General features: G+C 53.1%; 3 protein-coding genes across 3 annotated transcripts; all 3 read right to left on the bottom strand.

Annotated features, from left to right (window-relative positions):
* Positions 1-640: 640 nt before the first annotated feature.
* On the bottom strand, positions 641-5,092 carry JKF63_00680 (uncharacterized protein; the record flags this gene model as incomplete). Its single annotated transcript, XM_067896731.1, has 1 exon — positions 641-5,092. One exon carries the CDS (start codon positions 5,090-5,092, stop codon positions 641-643), a length of 4,452 nt encoding a protein of 1,483 aa, XP_067752888.1.
* A 1,753-nt stretch (positions 5,093-6,845) lies between these two features.
* JKF63_00679 (uncharacterized protein) lies at positions 6,846-7,676 on the bottom strand (the record flags this gene model as incomplete). Its single annotated transcript, XM_067896730.1, has 1 exon — positions 6,846-7,676. One exon carries the CDS (start codon positions 7,674-7,676, stop codon positions 6,846-6,848), a length of 831 nt encoding a protein of 276 aa, XP_067752887.1.
* A 1,095-nt stretch (positions 7,677-8,771) lies between these two features.
* Positions 8,772-10,349, bottom strand: JKF63_00678 (uncharacterized protein; the record flags this gene model as incomplete). Its single annotated transcript, XM_067896729.1, has 1 exon — positions 8,772-10,349. One exon carries the CDS (start codon positions 10,347-10,349, stop codon positions 8,772-8,774), a length of 1,578 nt encoding a protein of 525 aa, XP_067752886.1.
* Between the last annotated feature and the right edge of the window lie 5,305 nt (positions 10,350-15,654).

Below are 15,654 nucleotides of genomic sequence, written 5' to 3'. Positions count from 1 at the left end.
TAGAGGAATCGGCCAAAACTGTTGGGGAGAGAAAGCAGCCAGTGAAGAGCATTTGCAATATATATATATATATATATATATATGCATGCTCGGGAGAGGACGCGGGGTAAAGAAGAGGGATGGGGAAGGGGTCGACTGCACACCCTCTCCTCCCCCAGCGGGTTATTTGGGGGGCCCGCAAGTGGTGGGAGCCACACGGGGAAACGGCAGTACGCAGCCCACGTGTAGGACAGCTGACTCCAGGGCCGAGGGCGGATGCGCTTCGCAGGGCGAATAGCAAGAACCACAAGTGGCGGCGTTCAACGCATCGACGTGCGTGCGCCACACGTCTGCTGCAAGTCTCGCGCTGGGCATAGCTTCCCTAGATCCCCGTTTATACCCGTCACAAAAGAACAGGTGGTCCAGTTGATGTATTCTATCCAGGTGATATGTGAGGTGGCCACAGCACCAGTCAACAGGTGAGGAAAGCGCGTTGAAAAAAAAAAGATGCGTGTTGCCGGTGTAGGCCATTGAGGCCGGCGCAAACACCCCTGAAGCTTCCCGGTCGAGGCCTCCAGAAATGGCAGCGCTGGTTTCCCTGATGGCCGCTCCACGTAATCACTACAAAAGTTACCGAGGAGATGTCCAGCGCCGAGAAAGACTAATACTGCTTGTAGATGGGGCGCATCCCAGAGTGGGTGGTGAATGGCTGAGACTTGTTACTCTTCCTCGAGGAATCTATCTCAACTTGGCGCCTTGAGGCGCGCAGCACCCCATCCATGCCGCCAAACAGCGTCAGCTCCGGCGACGGATATGCCCCGATGGAGCAGTAGTCTAGCAGCGCCAGCAGGCATGCTTGCCCCACCTCCGCGCTCTGGCAAAGAACGGTGGGGATGGAGATGGGCTGCAGAAACGGCGTCGCTCTCGGGCTGCCGGGTTGTGATGCGCACGGCTGGCCGCCGGGGTGCCCACCGACGCTTGTCTGCCTGGCATACCGGCGACTCCTCGTGGCGGTATCGCAGGGGTTCTTGTGCTTGGAGTTGCCTCTGGCTCGAGCTCCCGAACCCTCGGGTTTCGACTGGCACGTTCCTCCTCGAACGGGAAGTGTACAGTGCGACCGCTTGCGGATGCGGTGAATCCCAGTTGTCAGCTTCACAGCGGGTGTGCGCGACGGGGTGGCGCTGTGACACGGTTCCCCTGCGGGGCCCTTCGCCATTGCCTGGTCAGCATCTGCATTCCCGTAGGTGTCGCCGGCCTGCCCCGCCGTTTGGGGTAATGGTGGGCACGTTACCTCAAACAGAACGCGGCTGCCGTTGTTCATGGCAGTGAAATCGTCCGCGTAAAGGCGGCGATCTGTGAAGTGCGTCAGCTCCACTGTATAACTGTGGATGAGACTGCTGCCGAAGAGCACTCGCGATGACCCATCTTTCGCTGTCATGTGCACGCGGCCGAAGCGGCAGAGGCCGACCGAGAAGACGTGTCGCGCGTGCAGTTCCACCAGGCGCGGAAAAAAAAGGTTCCAGTGCTGCACAGAAACCGGCAGGTTGTTGCCAAAGACAAAACCGCTAGATTGCGATGCGTGGGAATGGAAATCCAGGTACATGATGAAGCGCTCGCGATATGTGTGCTGCAGATGCTCAAATACGCGCCGCAGCGCGAGCACGGTTGGCTGCGTCTTCTCGTCTGGGTCTTTGTAGCAGCGATTGAGGTTGTTGCCGTACTGATCCATACGGGAGTGACCACGGCTGACGCTGTCGGGGTTCAGCATTGGAACAATAAAAAAGATAAAATGCTCGCGCAGCTGGGCCGCACGGGCGTCGCTGGAGAGCAGTAAGGATATGAGGCCGTGAACACCGTGCGACGCCGTCACCTCTCCAGGGTGCACACGTCCAGTGACAAGTACGACCTTTTTGCCCGAGGCGAAGTTGGCGTAAGGGCCCCGAACCGCCTCTTTTCCCGCAGAAGCCTTGCCTTTCCCTGGTGCTATTGCCATGGTGGACCCCGCAAAGCCCGAGCTGACCCAGCCGCTGGATGAGTTGCCGCCTGTGGCCGTGGCGCCCTTTTTATCCCCGTTTTTTGTCGACACCGATTCTACGCCGAGGTTGCTGGTCACGATGAGCAAGTGAAGCTTTCGGCCATCCGGACTCCGGCCGAGTATCCGCTCGTGGAAGCGAATGTCAGAGCAACTGAGCTTGGCTAGGGCATGCCAGTGACACACATGGCAAAGTAAATCGGCATACGTGTAAGGCGCACAGAAAGCAATCTGTATCGTTTCGGTGGAATTGCGGGCGGTCACAGAGAAGCAAACCTCACCGACCAGGTCTCTGTTTGTAGTGCGAAAGGTGCACGAGTCCACCGCCCCCCAATACGGCTGGCTCAGACCATCACGCCACACTGGGATCATGCCGTTCTGTCGATAAAGCTTGACATGTGGGGCGGCGTTCATCAGGCGAAACCGAAGTGTGCACCCCTCCACCGCCCCCGCCACGGAAAAGCGAAACCAAATTCGCTTGTCGCTCCTCTGATCCGGCTCCAGCCAAATGAGAAAAAGGTATCGCTCTGCTGTGCGCTCCACGCGGTGCAGGTTCCCTGCCTCGCAGTCGGAGCTGAGCACGAGGTCATCATCGGGGAACTTGAAAAGGCGCTGGTGCGACGGCGACGCGCTGGCCAGTACCAGACGAATCTGTGTTTCCCAAGCGTGGGTAAAGGCCGCCATGCCTCCCCATTCTGGGAACCGCGAGCGCACCAACAAGGCTACGAAGTGGATGGGGTGGTACCGTATCGGGATGCACGGCCTTTTCCGTTGCATCACTCCACGGCGGTGTTGCCACGCTGCCGTGTCTGTCACGCCGTCAGCGGCCGGATCGCCCACAAAGCGCGCACAACACATGAGCACCGTCCCGATAACGTACTCCTGCTCCGCCAGCCACCGCATTGCCTCACTGAATGTTAAAAACAAATGTCCCGCTGCAGTCGCTGTGGACATGTTTACATACTGTTCAGTGCAACTGGGCTTCTCCGTCTTCAAATAGTAATGCCTGGCCACAGGCGCTGCAGACGCCGTTGTGTCATTGGGACCACTGGACGGGCCCGGTGAAATGTCGGCGCTGCTCGACAAAGCGAGAGCATCCGCCACAGGTTCTGCGGTAGCGGATGATGATGGCGCATCCGTGTTTTGCGGCGCCTTCGACTTTGCCTCCATGCTCTCCGCACTTGCGGCGAGGGAAGGCGACTTTGTTGCCTTCTTTGGCTTCTCCGGCGAGATGGGAGAGGCGATGGCGCTGCTGCTGCTCCAAAGCGAGGGCTGGCCCTTGATGCGGTCACACCTCAATGCGGGGTGCTCGTAGCCCATAATCCGCACATACTCGAGAACTTTGGCCAAAACATTGTCGTCTACAAGCCATACAGTGCGGCTCGCGTTAGTGAAAAACGCCTCGTGGAGACTCAGTTGTCGGCACTGCCGGTCCAGGAGCTCCTCCTCATTGCTAGACGGCGGCGGCATCCGCGCTGTGAACGCCGAGGAGCGCGGTGAAGGCGCGGTCACAGTCGCCTCGTGGTGTTCTAGTGTAGTTAGTAAATCATAGTGGGATGAAGCGGGTGTATTCGCAGCCGAGCGCTGCCCCACAGGCATACTTGGCGTAGCAGTGGCCGTCGTTAACCCGGGTGGCGCACCGCTTGATTTGTGGCCACGCGGTGGCCGCTGAATCGCTGTCGAGGCATCCTTGTGGGCTGATGCTGACCTGGATACTGAGGGGACCGGATTGCGCTGTGATGGCTCACGGAGATAGCGCGGCTTTGGAGGCCAACTGGCGGCCATGCGGCTTGGCGGATCCTCGCCGATTTTTCGGCCATCCCCGCTCACACTAAAGGTGCCGGGGCCGTCGATGGATCCCTCTCCTGCTTCCGCCGCGGAAGCAGACTCCTGACGCGTCATGGGCGGCGGCCATGTATGCCGTAATGGGGGCGGGCCCGCTGTACAAAGTGACCCTACCCCGGAGTCCATGTAGCTCAGCACCACCTGCTCCTCGTTCCTGTTGAAGTTACTGGCGTCGTCCTCCCCCTCCTCTTCCAAGCCAACGCGTCTGTCGGAATCTCGGCGGTCCTGGAGGCGGTTGAGGTCCCGTGGGGAAGCGGCGATAGTTACTGGCGTTGATTGATCGCCACTCGCCTTGCCGCTACAGTTCAGATCCAACGGCTGTCTTGCGGTACCCGCACGGGGGCTGCCGCCGAAAGAGACGTGCCTCGCTGATCGCGGCGTCTCAGAAAAGCTTGAGTTAACGCTTGAGTCAGACGCCACGTAGTAACCTTCCTCCAGTAGCTGCTGTGTCGGGAGCAAAACCGCAGCCTCGTTACGGCGGTCCTGGGCTGGGATGATCGAGTCGTGTTTGACACGTCCAAGACTGTCAGTTGAACCGCAATTGTCGTTTCCACTGGTCGCAATTAGATCGCCGTTGCTGGCATGAACTCCCACATTCGAGTGCGTCTGTGGTGAGGGAGTCGTAACGGCAGACGTCTCTGGACAACTGCTCCCGCACGGCACAGATAAATTGCAACCGTGTGCGTTCTGCGCTGTGGTAGCCGGGAGGGTTGGAGGCGGCGGAAGTGAGGTTGAGGCAGCAGAGACTCGCAGAGGTGATGGGGCCTCACCACGCAGAAGGGATGCCAGTGAGTCTGGTTTGCAAGTCGCCTCCCGCTGCGAGTGCACACCTCCGCGCGGGGGTTGCCGTAGAGCGGTGCTGGGTGCTCCCCCTTCACGCAGCGGCTGCTGAGACGCTGGGGTCTGGTTAGCGCGGTGACTCGCCGGTGCCTGAACCTTCAGCGCCTTCGCAGGCGCAAAACAAGCCGGTGAGATGGTGAGAGGGGATGAAAGTCGGGCTGCTTTCTGGAAAAGGGATTTAGAGTTGGTGGGGAGTGGACTAGCGCGGTTTGCACGGCTGCGCAGGCCAGCTGCCGATACCAATAGAGGGGGCGAGTTGCTAGAGTGATTACTGTGATTTGCATGCGTATCGTTTTTGTTGTTCGCCGCGCCCTGCTCTGGGCGTCGCTTCTGGGAGGCCACACGCGGTGTGACACGCTGCCTCTTTGGCAACCCATCCCTCCCACCCAACCCCATAGCGTTTCCACGGGTGGAGGGTGAAAAGACGGCAAGAGCAGGTGCATGTCGATATGGAGAGGCGGACGCCGACGCGGGTGGGGGCGCTGCCTCGGTCATCCCGGCTTCTGGCCGATTCATTTGCAGTGGACCCAAGTGCGCCTTTATGGCTGCACGAGATCTCAACCTCCTTCCTTTCCCCTTGTCTAGCATTTCGAACTATCGTCGATCTTACACGAAGATCCCGTGTCGTGGAAGCAGTCGGGGGGGAGCTGGGGCTTGCCTTCTATGAAAAAAAGGTACGCCCTGCACTTTTGTGTACCTGCTGTCTGTGACTGTGTGTATGTGTGTGTGTGTGTGTGTGCCCCTGAAAATGAAAAATTGTCTTTTTCTTACATTGATCTTTCTGTGTACTCTTGACGTGTGAAGGAGCGAGAGAGAGGGAAGGCGATTATCCATTAAAGGTAGTGTAGATAGGTGAAGGAGAAGAAAGGGGAGGGCGGAGGGACCAAGAAGGGGGGAAGAGAATCACAAAGGACACAACAACAAACACATACACACACATTCATAGTGGTATACAAGCGCATACACCCGCACACAATAAGGAAAGAGTCTAACAGTGAAGTGAGGAGAGGTGGGACCGGATGGGGGAGGGGGGGGAGGCAAGGGGATCGAGGGCAGACAGGGGAGAAGTTTGGGGAAACAAAGTTGCTGAGGTTCGAGGCGGCAGCAGCAAAAGCTGAGCTCTAGCACAAATAAAAAAGCAGTATATAAAGTTGAGAACGGGAAAGAGGCGCAACGAGCGAAGCGGTGGTAGTTTCGGTTTATGTGTATGGGCGTATGTATTCGCGCCTTTCTAGTCAATGTGTGAGCATACAGCAAAGGTATTGCCCACAATCACGCGGCACTGAGTGGCAAAAAAAAAGCGACAAAGAGAATAATGGAGGAAAGGGGGGGGGGATAAAAAACGGGCACAGTTCACCAAGTAGTGCCATGTGACTTTGGAAGGAGAGGTGGTGGTGGTGGTGGTGGGGGGGGGGGGGAAGGGGGTGATACACTCGGGACTTCCGTGTTGGCTCGAGGCGAAAGTGAAGATGCACGAAAAACGGGAGAAGGAACCAGTGATAGGAGGTTGGCTGGCATAAAGAAACAAAAGAAAACGTCGGCCGCTCTTATACTCCAGGCGATGCGGACACAAGCTGGGAAGATACCCCGCCTCCCCCGCCCCCCCCCCTCCCTCCCTCTCCCCCAACCCCACCCCCACACTCACACGGAGAACATGGCATCGGATAAGCACCCTCGGCATTGGGACTTCTTTAATACCAGAAGTTTAACAGATGTGTGTGTGTGTGTGGAAAAGGGAGGGATACAGAAAAAGGTAATAAAGCCCATTGTCTTAGACATGAGACTTGTCTCGCCCTCCCCCCCCCCTCCCCCACCCCACTAACCAAATCGTCCCCCTACTCAAATCACCGATGTCTATTCACTTGTCATGTGTACCCGGGCCTAGCAGAAATAGGTACATGATCCTTTTCTTGGTCTTGTTCTTCTTTTTTTTTTTGGTGCGCGGTAGTGCGGAGGGCAATGAAGGCGACGTCAGAGGGGGGGGGGAAGATGGGAATAGAATTGAATGATGTACACTCTTAATGAAACAGCAACAACACCAACAGCGCCACCAAAGTCGAGGCGTTGCCCCACACACCAGTACGCGTCAATCGCATTCAGGGGAAGTCCGATGAGGACACGCACGCGAAGATGCAACCACGAACTGTCGCTACAAGAAAAAAAAGAAGATAAACAAGAGAGATGACATAACAGTGCCCAACACCACCGTCTCACGTCGCCTATGCACGTCGATGCGATGGAGAACGTTCTGCAGAAATGGTATGCGCTCTGCAATGTGGAGTAGTTTGTCGCCAATGTCGTTGAAGCGCTCGCGCTGCAGGAGCAGCCGATTTCGTGTCCCCCCTGCCTGCTCCAGCAAACCATTCACGCGGTTCAGCGTGTGTTGGATTGCGGCTTGCTCGTCCATCAGAATACGCACACCGCCGCTGGTGTCATCGTCAGCAGAGCCGACGTGGCGTCGCGCGGCGCCCGATAGCCGCGATGCAGCCAGCTCATAACGTTCTTTGCGCTGTCGGTACACCAACGCAAGGCGACGACGCGCCTGCTGCTTCTCAGCCAGAACTCCGCGGAAGCGATCCGTGTGCCGCGCGGCTGCCGAGGTGGGGCCGAACTCACTGCACGCCTCCTCCATGCTCATGACGGTTAGCTCTAGTCGACGGAGTAGCTCACCGACATCACCGTCGGCTGCGTGATATTGGCGCTCCACCTCTTCTAACGTTCGAGTGGACGCCGAGGGTGGGTTGGCGGTGCTATGGTGTGGAAAAGTGGGATTGGTGCTTGGCACCACTGGGGTCACCGAAGACGAAGTTCCAGCGCCTTTCAAGGAAAACGAGGTGCCTGCGCGGTCAGTCATATTATCGTCATCAAAATGTGCCACCACCTCCAGCGTGCGCAGCTGCTGATCAATTAGCTGGTCAGTTTGCCGTGCCTCGTTCCGCAGCCTCTCCCAGGTGGCCACCTGTCTCGCCTCTGGGCCCATCTTCCTGCCCCACCGGTCTAGGAAATACGCAACAAAAAACAAATGAACAAAAAACAGAGGACGGGCCCTTATATGGCTGAATGTACTCAGGACGCTCACAGTGTGCGTGATTTTACGTTTGTGGTCGTTCGTAGCGAGTGCTATACCCCTCCCGAGAAAGACTCCGATCCAGACACTCTCCCCCCACCCCACCCCCCTGTGTAGTATGAGTGGAGGATGTGCGGGTCACCGTACTCTTGTAGGTCCTACTTGCCCTCAATAGAGCAGTGAGTGAGACTTTTTCCAAAAAAAAAAGTAAGATGTGTCATGGGTAAATAAGAGCGCATGAGTGCAGGGGCAACGAGAATCACCACCACCACAAAAAGAGGCACAGGTGCATTGTAGGAAATGAGAAGAAGTGTGTGTGTGTGTGTGTGTGTAGAGGAGGGGGGGGGAGAAGAAGCGGATGCAGGTGAGTACAAGATTCGAACATCATCGCGGACAGTGAGGAAGCGACCGCGCTTGTCTCTTTCTCTGAGACAGAGACACCCCCACCTCCCCCTGTTCAACCTAACCAAACCAATCACCTTTGAAAGGTCTGGTGCGCCAAGAGGGAGAACAGGTGAGGAAAAAAAGGGGCGAAATCCAAACACAAATTTAGCTGCAGCCCCCCTCCCTCGTCTTCGTCCCCTTCCTTCCCTTCCTTCCTTCCTCCTCCCTCCCCCCCTATTCACGCTGATATACAGGACCCGCGTGGGGTGGAGAGGGGAGAGGAGGGGGTAAAGGAAAGCGGGACAGCGCAAGATAAACGATACGCACCTTTGAAGGGACCGAATAAAATAGGGACGAGGCTGCTCTCCTTGCTGCCCCCAAAGTGCCACTGCATGCTCTCGACTTGGTTGACTTCGCCGTCTTGCCCCATCTATTTTTTTTTTTTGAAGCACCTTCACATAAAAACTTAAAGCGGTTATCATATCAGGCGATCCGGCGAGGCGCACGGCACCTTTACATGGGACTCATGAACACCAAGGCATACACACACACACACACACACACAGGCGCATATACGGAGGTTTGTCAAGGACAGAGAGGAGCGAGGACAAATAGTAACGTGTGTTACGACGCGCAGGTGGAGCGGATGGTTTCCTCGCAGAAGAGTCGCATGTACGGTTTTACCTCGCACTCTTCCTCCAGTGCCGCTAATCGGCAGCCGTCGAGGGCCGCAATGACCATTGCCATTTTTGCTGTATCTGTCCCCACATCGTATGTCTTGACGCGCGTGATGTTACTCGCCTCCTTGAACTGCGTCGACAGCAGCTCTGCAGCATACGTGATACACAGCTCGCCGAAGCTCGCGCTCTGTGACAGCTCTGAGAAAAACGCCGCCATCTGTGTTTTCAGCAAAAGCTCACGACGCATTGCCTCTTCCTGCAAAGCCTCCTCCTGCGCGGTGAGGCGACGACCAAACATCTCATCGATCACTCGACCCTCATTGTGGTCGCCAGCGCGGCGGCGCACTGGGCGCCCGTCGGGGCGCAGCAGTGTTGTAGATCCGTGAGGAAACTCGATGATGTCCTCCGATGACGTCAGTGAAGGATCTCGCTCGTCGAGCAGCTCCTCATCGTCGTCTGGTTGCGAGCGGCCCTTGCTTGTTTCTGTGTGCCTAGGCGGTGCTACGACTGGTGAGGTGCACACGTCACTGCGTGGACGGCATATCGGCATCACAGAGGGGCGCGGCCGTTGCACCCATTCGGCTATGCAAGCGCTCCGCTCCATCCTGAGGGCAATGTCACGCAGCAGACTTCGCAGGTCAGCCGCGCGGACAATGCCACTGACGCTGAACAGGTGCGGGGGCCTCGCCGCAATGGCGCAGTCCACAGCGGCAGTAGCGCACGCCACAATACGTGGAACTGCCGCCTCCAGCACCGCGCGAACGGAGAAGGCCTGCTCCACTTGGTTCAGACTCTCGCCGTGCATCGTCTCGAGCAGCTCCTGCTGCTGCTGTGCCTGCAAAAAGGCGGCGCGGCCGTCGATCGGTGGCGGCGCAGGTAGCGGGGGAAGCCCCTCAGTCCCTACTTCCTCCTCCAGCTCTGCGTTTACAAACGGCGACGCCTGCTCACTCGCTTGCGTGGCTACCTTCGCCAACATCGTCTCCATCAGGATACCCGTGAGGCCAGCGCGCCGCCCGCTGGTCCACCATGCCCGAACAGTCGAGATGGGGCCTCGGCGGCTGCTGGACAGCGCCGCGCTCTCGCGACGATTCAGAAGGAAAACAAGCACTCGAACCATGTTCTTAATTGAAAGCAACGAAATAGTGAGACTGTGTGTGTAGGTGATAGCGACAATGTTGACTAGAGTCAACTTGAAAACCTGTTGCCAGCCCTGCAGCTTCGCCACCTTGTCTGTCTCCGAGCGCAGCTGCTGGCGCAGCTCGTTCAGCCCCGTGATTCGTTGTAGAAGCTGGCGCGTGTGGCGCTGCTCAAGGCGAGTGGTGATGGTGCTGCGGTCGTAGCCCTGCACCATGTGCCCCGTAATCGCAATCTGCACATCTGCAGGAATGTCCCTCTGCCATGCACTCGCCACGTAGTAGGCTCCCATTGCGGCTACGAGCCACCGGCCGTACGACTGGATTTGGGTATCCGAGAGCGACATTTCGGAGATCCGACTGATCAACTGGTGTGGAATGCCCTCCATTTGCCTGTCCTATTGTTTTGTTCTTCCCCACCCCCCAATCCACCCCACCCTCTACACACACACACACACACACACCAAGTGATTGCAGCGGCTGCTCTTGTGTGGGGACCCAAGACGTCAAAGGCCTCGGGTTCGTCTGTTGTTGTCCACCAGAGACTATCGACCCTGTGTCACGCCTCTTCTTGGTGGTGGTGGTTTTGGATTGCTAGCTAGCCCTCTTAGACCCCCCCTCCTGTCCCTAGAACTGCCTACCACCTTATTACACTCCGGTGATGAAAAGTGCGGACAGAAAGGAATCAACTGTTTCTCCTGGGACACCGGTAGAGAAGCTGATGTGAGAGAGAGAGGGGGAGGGAAGGATTTACCGATGGGCCACACGCAACAGATACAGCACAGCTAGGATACGATCGTTGGCCGTTCAACTCTCGAAAAAAGGCACACAGGACGCACACGGAACGTTTCTACGTGTATGGGGATGTGTATGCGTTGGGGGGAGGGGGGGGGGGCAGAGCTACGTCTTTAGTGTGGCTTATGTGAGCAAGCCTGTCTTCGAATAGAACGGAGAGCAGAGAACACAGAAGAGTCAAACAGGCCAAAAAAAAATGCCTTGGGGATGTGAATGCCCAGAAGGGGGCGTGCGTACCACGCGACTGATCAGGGGCAGCCTAGGTGCGCGATCTCCGATATTTTTGTGCTTCCCTTTGGATTTAGCCCTCACCTAGTGAGGTCGCGCCAGTGAAGAGTGAGCAGTTGAAAAGCGAAAGAAAGAAGAGAGGAGGTGAGGGCGAGGCGAGGACTTTTATGCCAGTTGAGATCCGTGCTACTCTTCGCGTGGTCACAGAGAAGGGATAAGCCAGTTTTTATCCAAATATGAGTGAGCAGCACACAGTAATGCAGCGCACGAGTGTAATCCCCTCGAGGGTTTGTCGCACAGGAGGGACGCTGACCCCTGCCGCCACTCATTTCCACATGGGTGTGACTGTCCGTGGGGGGAAGAGGGAGGGGAGGGGGGACTGCCTATCTTTGTCAACGATTCGATTTGAATCTACATAAAACAGCAAACGACATAGGTCGAGAGGGGGAACCCTAACCCTAACCCTAACCCTAACCCTAACCCTAACCCTAACCCTAACCCTAACCCTAACCCTAACCCTAACCCTAACCCTAACCCTAACCCTAACCCTAACCCTAACCCTAACCCTAACCCTAACCCTAACCCTAACCCTAACCCTAACCCTAACCCTAACCCTAACCCTAACCCTAACCCTAACCCTAACCCTAACCCTAACCCTAACCCTAACCCTAACCCTAACCCTAACCCTAACCCTAACCCTAACCCTAACCCTAACCCTAACCCTAACCCTAACCCTAACCCTAACCCTAACCCTAACCCTAACCCTAACCCTAACCCTAACCCTAACCCTAACCCTAACCCTAACCCTAACCCTAACCCTAACCCTAACCCTAACCCTAACCCTAACCCTAACCCTAACCCTAACCCTAACCCTAACCCTAACCCTAACCCTAACCCTAACCCTAACCCTAACCCTAACCCTAACCCTAACCCTAACCCTAACCCTAACCCTAACCCTAACCCTAACCCTAACCCTAACCCTAACCCTAACCCTAACCCTAACCCTAACCCTAACCCTAACCCTAACCCTAACCCTAACCCTAACCCTAACCCTAACCCTAACCCTAACCCTAACCCTAACCCTAACCCTAACCCTAACCCTAACCCTAACCCTAACCCTAACCCTAACCCTAACCCTAACCCTAACCCTAACCCTAACCCTAACCCTAACCCTAACCCTAACCCTAACCCTAACCCTAACCCTAACCCTAACCCTAACCCTAACCCTAACCCTAACCCTAACCCTAACCCTAACCCTAACCCTAACCCTAACCCTAACCCTAACCCTAACCCTAACCCTAACCCTAACCCTAACCCTAACCCTAACCCTAACCCTAACCCTAACCCTAACCCTAACCCTAACCCTAACCCTAACCCTAACCCTAACCCTAACCCTAACCCTAACCCTAACCCTAACCCTAACCCTAACCCTAACCCTAACCCTAACCCTAACCCTAACCCTAACCCTAACCCTAACCCTAACCCTAACCCTAACCCTAACCCTAACCCTAACCCTAACCCTAACCCTAACCCTAACTCCTAACCCTAACTCTAACTCTAATTCTAACTTTAACTTCCTAACTCCTAACTTTAACCCTAACCCTAACTCACTTAACCTTAACCCTAACTCCTAATCTTAACCCTAACCCTAACTTACCTAACCCTAACCCTAACCCTAACTCCTAACCCTAACTCCTAACCTTAACCTTAACCCTAACCCTAACTCCTAATCCTAACCTTAACCCTAACCCTAACCTTAACCCTAACCCTAACCCTAACTCCTAACCCTAACCCTAACCCTAACCCTAACCCTAACCCTAACCCTAACCCTAACTCTAACTCTAACCTTAACTTCTAACTTGACCTAACCTCTAACTCTAACTTCTAACTCTAACTTTAACTTTAATCCTAACTTTAACCTTAACCTTAACTCTTAACCTTAACTCTTAACTTTAACCTTAACTTTAACTCCTAACTCTAACCCTAACCCTAACCCTAACCCTAACCCTAACCCTAACTCCTAACCCTAACCCTAACCCTAACCCTAACCCTAACCCTAACCCTAACCCTAACCTCAAAACCCTAACCCTAACTCCTAACCCTAACTCCTAACCCTAACCCTAACCCTAACCCTAACTCCTAACCCTAACCCTAACCCTAACCCTAACCCTAACCCTAACTCTTAACTCTAACTTTAACCCTAACTTCTAACCCTAACTCTGACTTAACCCTAACTTCTTAATTTTAATTTTAATTTGACTTGACTTGACTTAATTTTAATTTTACTTCAATTTTAATTTTAATTTTAAATTTTAATTTTAATTTTAATTTTAAATTTTAATTCCAAATTTTAATCTTTAATTCTTAACTTCTTAATCTTAATTTTAATTTTAATTTTAATTTCTGACCTTAACTCTAATTTTAATTTCTGACTTAATTTTTAAATTTTAATTTTAATTTAATTTAATTCTAATTTCACTTAATTCTTAACTTTACCCTAACTTTTAAATTTTAATTTCTAATTTTAATTCTTAAACTCCAATTTTAATCTTAACTTTAATTTTAATTTTAACTCTAACTTAACTTTTAACTCTAATTCCACCTAATCTTAATTCAACTCTAAATTTTAATTTATAATTTTAATTTTAATTTCTAATTTCAATTTAATTTGACTTGACTTACTACCTAAATTTTAATTTCTAAATTTTAAATTTTCAAATTTTAATTAATTTTAACTCCTAACTTTAATTTTAAATTTAACTTTAATTTTAATTTTAATTTTAATTTTAAATTTCACCTAACTTTTAACTTCAATTTCACTTTAATTTTAATTTTAACTTTAAATTTTGCAATTTTAAATTTTAATTTAATTTTAATTTCAACTTAACTTTAATATTTAATTTTAATTTTAACTTACCTTAATTTAATTTTAATTCTAACTTACCTAATTCTAAATTTTAAATTCTAACCTCACCCACACCTAACTTCAACCAATATTGACTTGTGTGGAGATGGGTCGCGAAAGAAGGAGGCCGAGGGGAAGTGAGGGAGGCGTGGCCTGAGGTGGGGCAGGTCATGGCATGATTCTTCGCGACCCCTGATGGGAAGCGGCAAGGCAGGCACGCGACTACAGCCGCGTGGCCGCGTAACTGGGGTTCCGTTCGTCCACCCTTCGCGTCCAGTCGCGTGTGGGACACGTCACGTCGTCTACATCTCTGTTGTGTGTTTTTCTAGTGGCTTGGCACCGGTACCTGGGAAGCCCCCAGCACCGAGTGCCCCTTCATTTGTGCTAAAGGTGCGCATGCCAAACGGACATGCAAGAACAACGGATCACGAAAGAAAATCTGAAAACATATGAAACTACAAAGGCAAATCAGCTCCGACTGAACAAACGGTGGTGCCTGAGGGAAAAGGGAAGAAGCTGAGGCGAAACGAGCACTCGTGTTGTCAGTGGGCAAAAAGATGAAGACAAGAGAATCTACTAAACTAGAGAAATCGAACAAATCAAAGAGTGACGGAAAACAAAGAAAAGATATTGGGTGGATGACAAACGCCCCGCCGGCGTTCGTCAGAGGGTTATGGCGAACACAGCGTGAATCCATGCTGTGTCAAGAGAAAACTGAAAACAAGTCAATCATAAACGTTAGATATAGTTTTTCCATTTTTGAGGTCATCCTGGCTACCATTTCTTCACCCAGCGACTGCCCAGCCACTAACTATTGAAGGGAAGAAAATGCTGAAAAGTAAAGAATCTGAAAGGGATGTCATTACGGAGGGAACAAAATCAATCAACGGTTCCCTTTTGTTAAAGCCCACGGGTGTTGAAACGCCATTGGCATATGAGGGTGGTTAGCTTTCCGGAAAGGTTTTACAACAGAGGAAGCGCACCCTTTCAACTTAGACACCCGCTCTCTTTCTTGAAACCCGGGGCGCGGGTGAAAGAGAGCTGGTCGAAAAACCTCTCGGGCACCTGCAAAAACATTGAACCTGCAAAACACTGGATAGAATCACAGTCGCGTGGCATTCTTGACCGCCTTGAAAACAAACTGCTTTGCTGATCTGCCATCGTGTGGCATGGAACAGCTTAAACTGAATCAACATTCTGAAAACCACTTCACTGTGGACCAGACACCGTCAGGAGTTCCGGTTCTCAGGGTTGCGGGTGGGCGTTTTTGCGTCAGAGACCGCACCAAACCCACTAAGATTACTTACTGGATTTGTAATCCACATCCCATAAGAGACAGAAGTAGAAGGAGAGAGAACGAATAATCATTCGGCAAAGAGATAACAAACACACATACATGTGACATGACATTTGTAGAAAACCACTTCAGGAGCATATCGGCACACAAGGTGCACTGACCAACTGTCCTGGGTACACCCGGGTCCGGGGTACCAAAATACATTCGACCAGACATCTCGGACGAAACCCGACATGCATTCGTCAGAAATCCCCGCACCACACACTGCATAGCAGTGAATGTGCGTCGCTCACTCGGAAAGCCGGCTCGACCACATGGTACCCGACCCCTCGCTCGGACCCCTCCCGTGTAGACTTTCAATCCCTCCAGAAAATCATGTACCATTCGATTGCCTCCGTCGAAAAGACTTCGCCAATGAAATGCTACCGACCTGTGTGAGATGTGTCGCGAAAGCAGCGACGCCGAGGGA

The sequence above is a fragment of the Porcisia hertigi genome, chromosome 36 (genome assembly GCF_017918235.1).
Source record: "Porcisia hertigi strain C119 chromosome 36, whole genome shotgun sequence".
NCBI classification, from domain to species: Eukaryota; Euglenozoa; class Kinetoplastea; order Trypanosomatida; family Trypanosomatidae; genus Porcisia; species Porcisia hertigi.
Note: the sequence above shows the minus strand (reverse complement) of the source record. Positions and strands in the feature narration are given on the sequence as shown.